We start from the raw sequence: 17599 nt of genomic DNA on the forward strand, positions 1-17599 counted from the left end.
ATTTAAAATGAGTTCTAACTAAAAAGAACTAACATTTTAATAAAATTTTAGTACTTCTGCTACCTGGAAAACTAGCCAGAGGCTTTCACACTATAAAATAGGCATCATCAAACTATGGCCCACAGGCCACATGCGGGTGTTTTTTTGTTTGTTTGTTTGTTTGTTTTTTACTTTAAAATTAGATATGTGCAGTGTGCATAGGAATTTGTTCATAGTTTTTTTAAAACTATAGTGCGGCCCTCCAACGGTCTGAGGGACAGTGAACTGGCCCTCTGTTTAAAAAGTTTGAGGACCCCTGCTATAGAACCTTAAAATTATAACACATTTCCCATGGCTTCTCTTTTAGCCCCCACCCAACTCTTGCCTTTTAATGATGGGCCCTGAACAGTTCAGGTGAAAGCAGGAGGGAGGTGATGTGAAAACAGTTCTCTTCCTTCTTCCTGCAGTAATCAGGCATCTTACTCAACAGTAGAGTCCCTGAAGGCCTCCCTCAGAACCTACTTACTCTGATCTTAGATGCTAGTCTAACAACACAGCCATTTATAGCAAGTATCTCAAGGGGGTAAGATCAGATGACTTTTAAGTCTTTCTAATCCAAGAGTCTGTTTTTCTATGGAAGCAGGCAGGATAAAATATCAAACACATGATTCAGAACCAAGAAAACTAGACGATGGTCTCAAACCTGCCAAAGAGTTTGGGCAAGTTAATTCATTCTCTTAAGTCTTCAGTTTCCTCATGCATAAAATGCAAAATATTTCTAATATTTCTTCCAACATAAATATTCTGCTAGTTTGATTATATAAGCTGATTTCCTAACAACTAAACACTGATGGGGTACTATGTGCCAAGCACTGAGTTGTGTACTTACAATATTATTTGACCTCCACTACAACTCTATGAAGAGGATACTACCATTATTCCTATTTTATAGATGAAGAAACTGAGGGAATTGAGTAATTTGTCCACAGGCATCCACAGTACATGGATCCCGGGTATGCTCTGCTGCCACCACTAGCACTTTGCATTCAGTAAACTGGGAAGATCAGAGGCTGCCTCATCCAGACCACAGACAGCAGAGAGGAGCAATTACTGACAGTCTACAAGTTTCAAAAACACACACAAACTCCAAAAGGCAAGTTTAGGACCGTTTATGAAGTTCTACAATTTCCCAAACAACTCAGTAACCCCTGAGGGCATCTTTCTACTTCATTACATCAAATAACCCCCAATTACTGGCAAGCTGTAAGAAGAGGACTGCATTAAGCTGAGACTGGACTCTTTTCCTAAAAACTAGAGAGACTGGATTTTTAACCAGATTCTAAAGCATCTAAACTATGTGCCCTTGGGCATGTTCTTTAATATCTCTGAAGCTCATTTTCCTCACCTACTTATCTCAAAAAGTTTATAAATCAATAGAGAATGTAGGAGTGAGATTTTCCAAACTGCCAAGAGATAATATAAGATGTTGTCTAGCCGCCTTAGCATCCTGTAGGCCCTTTCACTTTCCCACACACTTCCACAGGTCACTTGTTCTCCCTAGAAGTTTGAGAACAAAGTCATCTTCTTCAAAGACTTCCACAACATTTCTTTCTTAAAAAGAGAGAGAGGTTGACCGGCTGGCACTGGCCATTTAGTGCTGCTACGAATTCTTCAAAGAATGTCACTCCTGCCACACTGTACTCCATCAGACTAGTTTGGAAAAGCCACATCGATCATCTAAGCATAGCAACACAAAGAGGTATGGTGTGGTGAGTGGGACATCCAGGGGACACTGCCACCTGCCCCCCGAATGACTGTAGGCCTGGTTAGCCGCAGATTAGTCACCTACCTTTGGGGACTTGCTTCCTCCTCACTAAAGTCACAGCACAACTGATGCCACACATACCCCTCTAGCCCAGAGCCTCTTAACAATTACCAACTCCTGCTCTTGCCCTTGAAAAGCTCCTGAAAGCTGGGACAGCTCCCAGAAAGGAGGAAGGAACAGAGAAATCAGACAAGCATGGTCACCTCTTTCCTTTCACCATACTGATGAACAGATCATGAGAATTCCAGATCTTAGTTCCCAGCCTAAGGGTTCTTCCCTCTGACCACATGGTCTCCCATACCCTGCCAGTACCCTGAGCTCTTGTCACTGATTCGAAATCCCAGTACTAAGCAACTAAGATTGGCAAATAATCTTAATTGTCTTCCTTAGAAGCTCCCACTGACAATCCATGTTAAATCCCTGCTAGGAGGCAAAATCTAAGCCATTTCTCCCTATAGCAGTGACACTTTCCTTGGATCTAACTGAGGATCATAAATTAAGTGACCTTGCCTGACCTGGCCATACCATTACTAGGCTGCTACACCTGAAGTGCTCCCACCTGTGCATTTCTGGGGACACATTCAAAAGCCACTTTTAGCCTTTCAATTCTTCCAATGGACTATTTCTGTAACAATTATTTTAAGTCACTATATTAAGAAAGAGTATGGTAGTTGCAGAACAGACTAACACCTAACAGAGAAACAGTAAACAATCTGTTGACAGCTTCTGGTACTTATTTAACCCACTTTTTAAAAATCTACATTGGAAGAGGTATGTCTATCGATCAAATTCAAATAGAAAAACTGTCCTATTCTCTCCACTATCTTTCCCTACGACCGTCTTGAGTTCTCCCGAGTTTAGGCAGCGTATTTGATGTCAGATGAATGTTTTACATAAAGGAACTTCAAGAACACTTTTGAAATAATGAAAATGTACATCATTTCTTAGTGAAGATACAAAGGGTACCTTCCAAAAGTCAATATAAACATGCATTTTAACACTCCTCCTGCAGGAAGCAATGGGTTCCATTACTCTTGCAACTTCCACGTCAATCCCTCTTGATTTGTCTATTTAAAATAGTACTTCAGTCATTCGTCTCTACCTTCACCGGGATAACATGGAAACCCTTAACCCTGCCTTAGAAGGCCTTCATGATATAGCCTCTTTCTAAATAGTAATCTCTGAACTTAGCTCTCGCTGATTATGTCTACAAAATAACTGGGCTGGTATCCTCCCAGTTCCTCAAAGAATTCACATTTTCTGCCACTACACCCCTGCTCATATCATTCCCTCAGTTTCAAATGCTCTCCCCCAAAACTCTATTAACCAGAATTCTAGCCATCCTTTAAGACCAAGTTCAACTTCTACCTCTTCCACAAAGTCCTTCACCAGCCCAGCTAAAAGTGATCATTGCCCCATACATGCTAGTCATTTGGAGACACGCTGTTTCTCCTTGACCAAAGAATAAGCAACAGTCAAGAACCATGTCACCTACTTCTTTGTGCCATCTCAGTGCCCAATACAAGTGGCCGCACATAAAAAGTGCTCATTAAATATACTTGTTCAATAAATGCATGCACACTTTAACACCTGCAAAATAACATCATACCAGAAACAAATACCACCAACCATTTCACCAAGGCAAATAAGAAACAGAAGGTTTAAAAAGTCATTTTGGTTTGCTCAAGTATACTATTTAATATATCTGAGCTGATAATACAGGGAAAAGTATTCAACACCCATGACATGAGTAAAGAAGAACCAAATTCACCTACCAATAAAGGACTAGACTTATGTAGCAATTTGATATTATCTCTACATAGCAAAGTAAAAATTAGTTTTATGGAAATAAAAAACGCTTAATCAGCAAAAAATCACAATGTAGCATTCAAAGTTAAGGCTATGCTAAAGAGTTGTAAGCAGTCTTAGGGCAACTATAATCAGTACCCCCTGTTTGGGAGGCAGGAACTTCATGATTAGGTACCTCAAGCCTCAAGTACAGAGTATTTAGGTATTTATGATACATGATAAGTGGTGTAAATGACTATACTAAATGGTAAGTATTAGAAATATATTATGAAACATATTCCCCTCTAAAATGGGGCACTGTGATAAAAGGCAAATGACTTTTAATAATTTGGCTGTTTTATAATGCATCTAAGAATCTCCAACTATTGATATATCCAATAAACATTTGTAAGCTAAAAGAAATTATTACATGGCAGTGTATACATTGTTTTTTTTGGTATCCCCAAATACTGTGGAGTTATTATATATTCCCATCTAACATATAAGTCAAAAACATATAGTTAGTATTTGACTTTTTCAAATGAACAACAGCTATATTAGTTCAGGGTCCTTTTCCTCCCAAAACAGATCAGTGTCAGATAACCATAGAGTTGAGGAAAGTCACCTTCAAAGGTCAGGAATATGGTGATGATGACACCAATCACCATCATCATCACAAATAATAGCAGCAAACACTTTTATAGCACTATTATCTACCAAGCATGACTAAGATCTTTACATATGTCAACTTATTAATCCTCAAAAGCATTCTGAGACATAAGGCACTACGATCCCATTTTACAGATGAGAAAACAGGCATAAATAGGTTGGATAACTTATGCAGGGTCACGCAGCTCATAAGTTCCAAGGCCAGGATTCAAATTCAGCAAGCCACACGCAATAGCTCTTTCCTACCTAACTCCTAAGATATCTTAATGTCCCCTTTATCATTGGTCTTCCACAGATATAGTTAAATGTTCTGAAACTCTATAAAGCTATTTGTATTTTGATCTTGTGTCTCCTTACAGGAAAATGCCTTCAAAAATGTATTGTCCCAATAGGCTGAGAGCATAAGCTTTGCTATTAAGACAGACTTGGGTTTAAGTCCTGGCTTTGCTGTGAGATGAGATTACTTCATATTCCTCATCTGGAAAGTGTGGATAATAGTACCAATTTATAGGGTTATTGTGAGGATTAAATGAAATACTATCTGCAAAGCATTTAGCATAGTCCTGGCACAGTAAATAATCTAGTAAGTTAGTTAATATTATTACTGTTATTAGTACTAATAATCATTCTATCTGTTCTAAATTTATTTGTTTCAAATTGAATGGTGTTGATTCTAATTCCAGAACACTAGAATTTGATAACTAGATTAGACCAATATTAAAAGACATTAGATGTGGCTCACGCCTGTAATCCTAGCACTCTGGGAGGCCGAGACGGGCGGATTGCTCGAGGTCAGGAGTTCAAAACCAGCCTGAGCAAGAGCGAGACCCCGTCTCTACTATAAATAGAAAGAAACTAATTGGCCAACTAATATATATAGAAAAATTAGCCGGGCATGGTGGCACATGCCTATAGTCCCAGCTACTCGGGAGGCTGAGGCAGGAGGATCGCCTGAGCCCAGGAGTTTGAGGTTGCTGTGAGCTAGGCTGAAGCCACGGCACTCACTCTAGCTTGGGCAACAAAGCGAGACTCTGTCTCAAAAAAAATAAATAAATAAATAAAAGACATTAGAAATAAACCAGAGGTTTAATAATCCCCAAAGTCAAGAATACAGTGTCTGAAAATCATTGTGGAAATGTTTCCTAATAATATATGTTGGTAGCTAAAAGTGAGCACCAAAAATAAATTGGTCAATATATGCAGCAATGGTAAACATAGAAAACTCTTATGAGAAATAGTTAATTCTTGCAATTTCATATATCAGAACCTGAGAATTCCTTAAACTAAGAACATGACTTGAAATTACCAAGAACAGGCAGCAAAGCCTATATCCAGTATTTCTGAATTCTATATCTTGGAAAGATTGTTTTGATGAATAATTAGAGCAAACAGGTTTCACAAAGGTAAGCAGGAAATCAAGCAGGTGGAGAAAAAGTGCTCAGAAATCACAGCACTTCACATCTTTTACCTGAAGGAGGGGAGTCAGGAAACACTTACTAGTATCTGGAGTTTTCTCTTCGGGTCTGCCAAATAAAAATTCGTATTTGGCCTTGGCAACACTCTGGGAATGTGCAGATGCATTGTTAACCCAAACAAATGTCTCTGCCTGCAAAATTAGAACAAAACAAAGACATCACTAAAATACATCATAAAAATACATCATAAAACAAATTACACAACAGGGGAATGGTTAAGCAATTATGACCTAAGTACTTGATAGGATGCTATATAACTATTCAAAATGAAACATGAAAAATATAACATGGAAACAATCAGAATATAAAATTATCACTGCATGATTATAACTACAGAAAAATATATACATATGTATAAACATTTATAGGAAAATCAGGAAAAAAAAGCTTAGCTTGATTTGGAGGCAGAATTATGGTGGATATTTTAAAAATTAAGTTTATGTTACTTTTCTGCAATTAGAAAACTATTTAATATTTTTAAATGCATTATTCTCCAAGTGATTATCATTACCCATAGTACATAACAAGATTATTTCTTTGTGTGGGTTCTGTTAGAAGATGCCAACAAAAAACAGTAATCTTTCCCCAGAAGGGATCACATTTTTACATAATCAGGAACACCATTCAGCCAAACAGGGCATGGAACAGAACTGCCAGGTATCCCATTTGTACTGATTATCCTAAATTTAAGCATCTGTGTCCTAGTGTTCTTTGTAATTCTGAAAAGTTCCTTATTTGAAAGAAAAACTACAAAGGTGACAGTAAAAGTGGTACACATGATGACACTGAATTTCTAAGATCTCCTTTCTGGCTTCTAGAGGCAATTGTCAAAAATCAGCAGTGCCTCTTTTCTGGCCTAGGACTAATTAAAAATAAGTAACAGGGAAGAAATTTCAAAACACAAAGAAATTTGACTTAGACCAGTCAGGGAGTCCTTCTTCTGCCTCTTTACGTTAAACTCAAACATTAACCAGGATCCAGACATTACTCACACTGGTCTCTACCCACTGATTATGAGACATCTTTTTTTCTCATGTCTGAACAGTGACTGACCATTAACTTGGGGGGAGAGAAGCGTGAAAGGTTTTATCAGCAACCAAGTAACTAGTTCGAAGAGGAAACTTTTATAAATTCTAGTATATCCTTTGGAGCAGAAATGATTGGCAGTAGTGAGAAGACCCAATCGTAACTCCATCACCCCACCATAGACAGGTTCAGTGAGGGCCCTCCTTTGTTCTTCAATGCCAACATCAAAGAGCAGTTTGCACAATTTTTAGATAGCGATTTCTTAAAATAGCTCTACAATCACTTAATGTTCACAAGGTATAAAATTTATCTTTCTGAAAAAGGAGTATAATCCTCCTGGTGTTATGTGCTTGATAATCACAGGTTGTTAATTATCCGTTTCCCCAATAGAGAGGAAATGCTAATTTTTTGATGTATTTGGGAAGCTTCAGGCTGGTAAAGAGAAACTTAGCCCAAGGGCTCCTACATTTGGTGCCCTAATTTAGGTGGGATGGGTATAGGCAAGGCTCTCTGAGGACTCTGCAGGGATGAGAGGTTGTGAAAGGACAGTGATATCCAATCAAGCAGAGGGAGGGCTGTATGCACGGCCTTCAGGCATGGAAGGACCAGCCTGCTCAGATAACTGAGAAAAGGCCAAGGCAGCCACAAAAGAGTGGGTGAACTGGCAAGTCAGAGAGTTGCAGGGAGGAGGGAGGGCCAAATACATAGCATGTGTAGCTCAAGGAAAGGAGACAGCATTTTGATCAGTTTGATGGGAAGCCATGGAAGGGTTTTATGTGATACAGTGATTCATTTACACTTTTAAAAGATCATATGGTTGTTATATGGAAAATGGAATGGAGTGAGACAGGAGGGAGCAAAGACACTAGTGAGGAGTCCAGATGAGACTGTGACAGCTGAGATGAGGGTGATGGCAATGGAAATATGTGAAAGTGGATGAATCAAAAATATATTGTGTAGGGAGACTCTACATAATTTTCTGATAAACTGGATTTAAAGATAGAGGGAAAGAGCAATCAAGGATAATTATAATGGATAACATTAATCACCTACTCTGTTAAGACACTGTTATAATGGAATACATAGAATATCTCATTTGACATTTAGAATAATCCTAGGAGGTGGGCTCTACGATCGCCCCCATCTCACAGTTGGAAGAAAAGAAGCAATCAGAACAAAACAAAACTAGTTCCTTTCAGTGAAGTATATTATTTAGATCCGACACCTGAATGTTAGATATGCTCATTGCTACTGGGGTGTAGCTAGTTGTAGGTTGGCTCAGGGGACAGAGCCAGGGAATTTTAATCAGACAGACAGACACATACACCCATAGTCACTATGGTAGACTGAATAAAGCCCCACCACAAGATGTCAACATTCTAATCTCTGAAACCTGTGAACATCACCTTATATGGCACAGCCTTTTAAGATGTGATTAAGTTAAATTTTTTTATATGGGAGGACTATCCTGGATTATCTAAGTAGATCGTAAATGCGATCACACATATGCTCATAAAAAGGAAGAAAAGGGAGATTTGAGGCAGAAGCACAGAAAAGATGCTATGCCCTTGGCTTTGAAGACGGAGGAAGCAGCTGTGAGCCAAGGAATGCAGCAGTAGAGGCTGGAAATGGCAAGGAAACGGAATACCCTCTGGAGTCCCCAGAGGAACCGCTGTCCCGCTGGCACCTTGATTTTAACCATTAAGACTCCTTTCGGACTCTTGGCCCCCAGAACTGCAAGAGAATAAATTTCTATTGTTTCAAGTCACCAAGTTTGTGGTACTTTGCTACAGTAGCCATAAGAAACTAATACAGACACAGAGAGACATCACACTCTCATTTTTCCCATAAATGTACTTCTGCTGCTTTCAAGTACACATGAGCCATTAATGAAATAATCACAGGACTAATGTAACTTGTTATCCCACCTATACTGATCCTTGTTAGTGTAGTTCATCCAAATACACTAAGCTTTTCCACTGTCATTAAGAAAGCTTTATTGCTGAGAAACAAAGAACACTATCCATTTCTTTAGTTTACCTGGCAATAAAGAAGAAGACTCAAATCCTAGCATGAGCAGCATTATTTCCTTTAAAAATATATATGACATTTCAAGGCTTTCTCAAAGAAAAAAAAAAAATATATATATATATATATATGACATACGCCTGCACATAAACAAGCAGGAAAAACACTGGCCCATGTATTCCCTACAACTAGCCCCTAATCCCATGACTGGCTGATTGGACAGATGTTATAAAAGTCAATAACAACATCAAGCACTATTAGGACAGAAAGCCACTTAAGAGCAGAGAGGCCAAAAACAGCCAGGAGACAAATGGGGTAACTGAAAAGCCAAAGCTTTAATTTCTGAAGGTTGGAAACAGCATTGAAATCTAAGGGCAAAGCATGAAATGGGCCACGGGCTAAGGAGAAGATCTCAGCAAAACGCAAGCGCGGCCCCTCACCTAGTCATTGTCCAGCCCTGCAGCCAGCCTGTTTTTCATTGTGCGAGCACAGGAGACAAAGCTGAATCCAGGGCCTTTTAAAAAGCCCCTGGAGGTCTATTCTCATTTTCCCACCAGCTGCTGCCTGTTCACTCTGCTCATTTCCTGAACCCACACTCCCCTGGGACTAGGGAAAGTGGGGTTCTACTACTCCTGCAGGCATGCATCAGAGGTGACAGGGTGGCCCAGAGTACAGCTGCAGAGTCCCCAGCTGGTTTCCATAAACATGTATGTAAAGTCAGAGGAAAAGGACATGAAAGTACCCCTTACATAGACTCAAACGAGTCTTCCTTTGAAAACCTTTACTTTGGACCCATTTTAGTCATCTTCTAACCAAATGGGAAGATTATATCTCTGTTTGGGAAGTGTGCACACCCTGGGCAACACTCTTGAATTCATAACACAGTGGGCTTCTTACCAAGGGTGATAGCTGCTTGACTTTTTTGAAGTGTGCTGTAGAAAGTTGAGAGGCTGGAAGCTAGGATGATAAACATTTGTTTGTAATAAAGCCTCCCATGAAAACCAAAGTAAGACAAAGGGATCGAGTTTTCCCTCACTGTCCTTCACTAAGACACTAAATAACTAAAGAGTTGGAGAGCTTCAAGGAAAGAATCTAGAAGAAAAATAACAACCAACTATTATTAGTTCACAGCATGTCCTGTGCCTTTCCCATCATCTCACAAGGAGTAATGACAGATGCACAGGCCTTTGACAGCCAATGTACAGGCCCAGTGACTCAAGTCTTCAGTTCACATTTCTTTTCCCTACCTGTTACTCCCCTTCATGCCTTCCTCAGGCTTTGGATCTGTGTGCTTCTGATAATGCTTAAAATTCATTAAATAAATCAGAGTATAAAGATTCACATTTTAAAATTAAAAACAAACATTGTTAAGCCCCTGAACGCATCTCCTTACTTGCTACAGACCTTTTTTTTTTTTTTTTTTTGGTCTCTTCCACAACATCCAAACAGATTCCAGATTCTTAATCAGGAAGCTGGGAGCTCTCCCCATGAGGAGAGCACTTCAGAATTTAAATTGGGTCACATGAGGAAAGGCTGAAAACCACAGAGAACTTTATAAGTCAGCCAAGACATAAAACCATCCACATATAGCCAAGTGATCTTTGACAAAGCAGATAACAATATACGCTGGGGAAAAGAAGCCCTATCCATAAATGGTGCTGGGACAATTGGATAGCCACATGCAGAAGAATGAAACAGGATCAATTATCTTTCTCCACTCACAAAAATTCATTCAAAATGGGCAAAAGACTCAAATGTAAGGCATGAAACCAGAACTTAAAGAAAATGTTGGGAAAACTCTTCTAGATATCAGCCTAGGCAAAGAATTTATGAAGAAGACCCCAATGGCAATCACAGCAACAACAAAAATAAATAAATGGGACTTGATTAAACTAAAAAGCTGCATAGCCAAGGAAATAATCAACAGAGCAAATAGACAACCTAAATGGGAGAAAATATTTGCAAGCTACATGTCTGAAAAGGGGATAATAACCAGAATCTATTAATACAAAGAACTCAAACAAAATCAGCAAGAAGAAAATCAAACCCCATTTAAAAATGGGCAAAAGACTGGTGAGTATATGTGGTGCTTGTTTTTCCATTCTTGGGAAACTTCACTTAATAGTATGGGTTCCAGCTCTAACCAGGAAAATATAAGATGTGCTATGTCACCATTGTTTCTTAGAGCTGAATAGTACTCCATGGTATACGTATACCACATTTTATTAATCCATTCTTGGATTGATGGGCACTTGGGCTGTTTCCACAGCCTTGCAATTATGAATTGTGCTGCTATAAACATTCGAGTGCAGGTGTCTTTTTTGTAGAGTGTCATTGGATCTTTTGGGTAGATGCCCAGCAATGGGATTGCTGGATCAAATGGTAGATTCACTTGTATCGCTTTAAGGTATCTCCATATTATTTTAAATTGAAGAAAATTTTGTGGAACCAGTCAGCAAATCAGTTGCTATTGTGGGATATTTAAATAATTTTACTATTCATAACCATTTATGATGTGGCATTTACTATACTGTAATTTCATGACCTCATATGTATGGAGTCCCTAAACTAGAAATAGCTTTCCCTTGATATTAATGTTTCTCAACCTTTTTAAATTCGTATCTTCTTTCTGGTAAACATTAAAATCTCACAAATCCTAAAAAAAAAAAAAAAAAAAAAAAAAAATGGGCAAAAGACATGAATAGAAGTTTTTCGAAAGATAGACAAATGGCCAATAAACATATGGAAAAAATGTTCAATGTCACTAATTATCAGGGAAATGCAAATTAAAACCACAATGAGATATCCCCTTACCCCAGTTAGAATGGCTTTTATTAAAAAGTCCAAAAATAACAGATGCTGGCTTGGATGCAGAGAGAAAGGAACACTTATACACTGTTGGTGGGACTTCAAATTTGTACAACCTCTATGGAAAACAGTGTGGAGATTCCTCTAAGAACTAAAAATAGACCTACCATTCAATCCAACAATCCCACTACTGGGTATCTAACTCAATGGAAAAGAAGTCATTTCATCAAAAAGACACATGCACTTGAATGTTTATTGCAGTACAATTCACAATTGTAAAGACAAAGAATCAACCCAAATGCCCATCCATTCATGAGTAGATTAACAAAATGTGGTATATATATAACGTGGAATACTACTCAGCCACGAGGAAGGATGACTTAATGCCTTTTGCAACAATCTGGATAGAACTGGAGACCATTATCCTTAGTGAAATATCCAAAGAATGGAAAAACAAACACATGTACTCACTATTAAATTGGAACTAACCAATGAGCACACGTGTGCATAGACGGAAGTAAATCTCAATGGAAATCAGTCAGTGGGGAGGCGGGAAGAGGGGATGGGCAAAAACTTAACTAATGGTGAACACTATCTGAGTGACAGGCACACTTATAACCCTGACTAAGCATTACAAAAGTGATCCTTGTAACCAAAAATATTTGTACCCCTATAATACTTTGAAATTTAAAAGAAAGTTAGCCTAGCATAATCAGGATGGCTATGAGGAAATGAAGCAGACTTTGAATAAATAACATTCATAAATGCTCCTCTATGTCTTCTTTTAAAAAAGGAGGGCCAGGTACTGAGAACAGTCAAATACCATGCAAAGCAGAGAATACAGGCTCACAGTGAGTATTGAATAAATATTGTTGCTGAATTATTATAAACCCAGCAACCTCAAAAAAGCCTAGCTACCTTGGCAGAAATCCCCCCCCCACACACACACACACACAAATTACATAAATGAAAACTATGCATCAGCCTTATTCACCTAAATTTGCTTTTCAAAATATCATGGTATCTTTAGTTATTTCAAAAGTTCCACTAACTTCTACAACAAAATTAAATCCACTCTAAATTTTTTTAAAAACCATATCATTTGGCATTTTGAAAAACAGAAAAACAGGTGCTACATGTGAATTCAAGTTGAGAATCATGAGACTGTCTTCTCACCTTGGTATGCTACATCTATGTATCCTTTAACCTCCACTGGGTGGTGACTATGTATTTTAGTGAAATGTGTACTACCTAGGACTGGATCTTACAAATCAGACATGCTAGATGGTTTTTGATAAAGGTAAGAATGCAGCTGTAATTTTCTTCCCTTCTAAGGAGTTATGTGAGTGATCAAATAAATTAAACCAATATTCTTTTCTACTTTTACAATTTACCCCACCTGCATGTACAGAGAAAAAAAAATCTAGGCAAATATAAACATTCTGAAACTCATAAAATCTGCATTATAATTTAAGATAAAAACAACACATTAAATATTAGGAATAGTATAATCACTGCTTTAATATCTATAAGAAAATATATGGTCCATCTAAATTCCATCAAAGCAAAATATCTCCAAGTTTATGCTCCTCTTGAGAAACACCACATGATCATGAGTTTGGTATCATAATGAAAATCAGAAGAGTCAGGTCATCCCTTGGAAAGCATTTGGCTCTGCCCGCAGGACATAAATCCTGATCAGATGATACGATCATGCATTTCATCCCTGGCTGTTGACAGATGCCCATTATGAAGAAATGAGCATGAGCTGAGCTACAAGAATCTATAAAATACACATCCGTAAAGTCACGGTGAAGAGGGACACCAAAGAGAATATGAGGTGCTAAGAATAAAAATTTAGCAAAACATTCCAAGTCAATTCTTACACAGCCCTAATTATCCATGATCTTGATAAAAGTTTTTTCAATTTTTTTATTTTAATTTAAATTTATGCAGAAAAGTGAAATCTATTATGAGGGTGTTTAATACCCTGTTGATTACCAGTAAAGTCATTTCTTCAAAATATCCTGACAAGGCAGGATATATTAATTGCCCGATTTTCACTGATAAATTCTTAGCATCCTAGCTTCAGGTAGGCAGTTAATAGGTAAAATAACACTAGACAAACTGACAAAGTGGACTGGATTTTGATTTCAGAAGGTCTCCAGTAGTTACACTAAAACACTGTCAGGATACTCACACTACCAGCAATATGAAAACATTCCCATTATACATTTTTAGCTTTTAGGAAGACATAAAGTATTCATTTGTAATGAATATTCAAAGACACAAACTATTCATTGTAAGCCAAAATGAATAAACTTCTCAGAAAGAAACTGCTTACATAAGCATGCTAAAAGTAAATAATTCTTTTATTGACATATCCATCACCTCAAACATATCATTTTTTTTGTGGTGAGAACATTTGAAATGTACTCGCAGTGATTTTGAAATGTACAATATACTATTCTTAAAATAATAGTCACCATCCTGTGCTATAGATCTGGAAAAAAAAAAAAAACCTATTTCTCCTATCTGAGGCTTTATACCCTTTGACCATCATCTCCCCATTTCCCCCATGCCCAGCCTCTGGTAACCACAACTCTACTCTCTGCTTCTGTAAGTCTGGTTGTTTTAGATTCTCCATATAAATGAGGACATGCAGTATTTGTCTTTCCATGCCTGCCTTATTTCACTTCATAACATCACTTTGGACCCCCAAAACATATACAACTATAATTTGTCAGTTTATAATTTTTTTTCCTTTCCCTGCAAACGCAAGGCCTCAAAAAAAGTGATTTAAGACTTAGAATTGTTCCTCTCCACAGAAATCTTTAGTAAAAGGTGAGTGATTTATATGATCTGAAGAGAAACGATAAGTTTTTTAAAAAAGTAAATAATTCTTTTAGGATTTCCAGGTCGTGTTTGGTCAACTACCTCTTCAGGAACATCAAGTTGTTTCCTGCTGCCCAGAGTTCCTCAGCCTCACCCACAGAAGCAAGTGATCCATGAATTGTCCTGTTGTGACTCACACTTGAGAAGGACAATACAGGAGTGAAACATTCTGCAGCAGTATTTCTGTTGGTCCAGCGCCAACCTGCAGCAGATTACCTGGGTGCTTGTGGATAAACTCCTGATTGCTGAACCAAATCAGATTCCTGCGAGTGGAGGTGGAGAAGCTGCATTTTGACAGAACTCCTCCCGCCCCATCCTCAAAGAGGCAGAAGTCTGAGAGCTACTATTCATTCTGGAGCTAGATGGGGTATACAACTGAGCCCTCTCAAAGTACTAAGGAACAGCAGGACAGCCAACAGCAAGGAACAAAGCCCTTTCCTCTTAGGCCACCCCCATGCTCCCTACAACACAAACTACAACCATAAAGCACCTGGGAAAAGGCACTGACAAGTTAGGATTTCTGGCTTATTGTGGGTATTTTACAACTGATGTTAAAGCTGTTAGCCCCTTTTGTCAATGGCTTTAAAAGTCCATGCAATTGCAATTAAATATATTTTATTCAGGAGAGCCCTTGAGAGTTCTTACAGATGGACAATTTTGAGAAACTTAATTATTTTCTAACTCTTGTAAGACTCTAAATGATTTATTAGGGGAAGGACTAACAGCAAGCAGGCACTATATAAAATCAAAAATGACCACCCCAAGTCAGAGTAAAAAACAAATAAAAGAAGACAACATAAGCAAAGATAAAAGACAAGTACCAAATGTGCGTAAATATTTGCAATATATATTTAAATATCTCAGATATAACACATTCCAGATCAATAAGAAAAAGACAAACCCAACAGAAAAATAGGCAGATAAAAACAGACAATTTGAGACATGGAAATACAAATGGTTAATAGAAATTAAACGATGTCCAATCTTGCTAATAATCAGTGAAATACATATTAAAACAAAAGTTACCATTTTTTTATCCATAATACTGGCAAAGATTAAAAAGTTTAGCAATAATAAATTTGGAAAGGCTGTGAGAAAACTGATAAACTCCTGGCTGGAGTATAAATTAATAGTCTCTTTGATGATTAATTTGGTAGCATATAAAAGTTAAAAAATAATCCTTATGATTGATTGATAGATACATAAATAGTTTATGAACATTTGAACAGGCACCCAACGCAGCCTATACAAGTGTATCCATGACAACAGCATAACAGCAAAAAAATTGCAACGTCCATCAATATAGACATGGCTAAATAAACTATAGAATGGAATACAATGGAGCAATTTGTTAACATGAGGTGAATTTACATATATTGGCATGGATATATGCCAATATATATGGAAAAAAACACTTTGAAACAGTATGCACAGTATGGCACAGTATGCACAGAATATATGTATGTATACACACATACACTACAGGTACAAACTGCAGGGCTAACATTAAAAATATTAAACAACCAGTGACACGGGGCTCTGAGCAATTTTAACAAATGCTGGCCCATACAGCTGTACCAGTACAGACCATTTAATGTGTACGGGTGCTCCTCAAATTACAATGGGGATATGAAATGATAAGCCAAATATTAAATTGAAAATATTGTAAGTTGGACCATCGTAAGTTGGGGATGTCTATATTAGGCTTAAATACTACCAATACATACATGCAGACGTAGAAAAATTATGGCTGGATCATTTGAGAAAATGATATCATCTGAGGAAAGGCAGGCCACTGGGGAAGTATAAAATATGTTCATAAAATGATAGACAAGCCAGTTCAGCATCTTGCAGCATGGAGAAGCAGGCTGAGAAACACAAAGTAACATCAGTCTTCTCACACTAGTGTGGGCATATAGAACACTTGGAGATGTTACTACAATTCTAGTTCTGATTCAGCAGGTCTGGGCTAGGGCCTGAGAACCTGCATTTCTGACAAGATCCCAGGTGATGCTGATGCTGTTGGCCCATGAGTGGACTTCACTACTTCAAATAGTGAGGAAGTAGATGATTACATTAAAGAGGCAGAGTCTCAGTAAAACGTTTCAAATATCAGGCTCAAGAACTTAAACTTTATTTATTTGGTAGTCAATTTAAAGAAGGGGGTATACTGAAGGTTTCTCAGCAAGGAAGATCTAATCACTTAAGAAAAATCAGAAAAGTCTTCACTCTACATTACCAAGCAAGCCTTTCTTAGAGGATCGTTTATTCTATTACTTTAATACGTTCTCAGTTTTGGTTAATATCACACACAAACTGGGGACTATTTTGGCAGTTTTGGTGCTTTACATATATCCATCTCTGACCTAAAAGGCATTATTAATCAGAAGAAACAGTCAACAGACAAAAACAAAATGATTCAGGGTTTGGCTCTCCACTACCTTCCTACGCCCAATCTTCGGCCCACCTGGCTGAGGCCATACCCCGGTGCTGCTTTATCACTGTTTCTGGAAGTAATTAGGGGCCCAGTTGGGGATCTTGTTTATAAAAATGACAAGGGATGACCAAGTGGTACATGACAAAGTGGCCCCCGCCACTTGACCCCCAAGATCAAACCTCAGATCCTTCCAATTCAGTACGCAATGACTGCCCATTCCTGGAGCATCTATCACACCTCAACACACTGAGACTTAAGAGTAAACAGTCACACAAGAAAGGAGAGTGAGTGTACACAATATGAAAACTGAATCCAACTCAGGAAAACCTGCACAGATAAGAACAGCCTAGATAGAGTACAAATGCCCAAGAGCTAATTCCATGTCATCCCATCAATCTCTGTCCCTCTAGCTATCACTAGTGTTGGAATGCAGACAGACAAGAGGCCAGCATCTGCTGAAATTCTAGGAGGGACATAAAAAAGACACAGGAATAAGTTAGGTAGGATGGACTCAATACCCATCTCTGGGCATTTGGCCAACATCCTCTCATCCCTGCTCATCTAGAACACAGCAGTTTCCAGGGTTCTTTTGCCAAAACTCATGAGATCACCAAGTTAGCAATGAATGTACTTGCATGAGGGGTGATGTGTAAGTGCAGCTGACATGGC

At 38.1% G+C, this 17599-nt stretch overlaps 1 protein-coding gene and 1 non-coding gene across 4 annotated transcripts in view; both read right to left on the reverse strand.

Moving 5' to 3' along the window:
- PSD3 (pleckstrin and Sec7 domain containing 3) overlaps positions 1 to 17599 on the reverse strand; it is a 460884-nt gene that overhangs the window by 335883 nt on the left and 107402 nt on the right. For all 3 annotated transcript variants that reach the window (XM_012785047.2, XM_012785050.2, XM_075997240.1), the window contains exon 2: positions 5759 to 5867. In XM_012785047.2, coding sequence (XP_012640501.2) covers positions 5759 to 5867 — 109 coding nt within the window. The remainder of the gene's footprint in view (positions 1 to 5758; positions 5868 to 17599) is intronic.
- Positions 14364 to 14481, reverse strand: LOC142864283 (U5 spliceosomal RNA). Its single transcript, XR_012914808.1, has one exon. It is a non-coding gene; the product is annotated as a U5 spliceosomal RNA (small nuclear RNA).

Source organism: Microcebus murinus, chromosome 24 (genome assembly GCF_040939455.1).
Source record: "Microcebus murinus isolate Inina chromosome 24, M.murinus_Inina_mat1.0, whole genome shotgun sequence".
Taxonomy (NCBI): Eukaryota; Metazoa; Chordata; class Mammalia; order Primates; family Cheirogaleidae; genus Microcebus; species Microcebus murinus.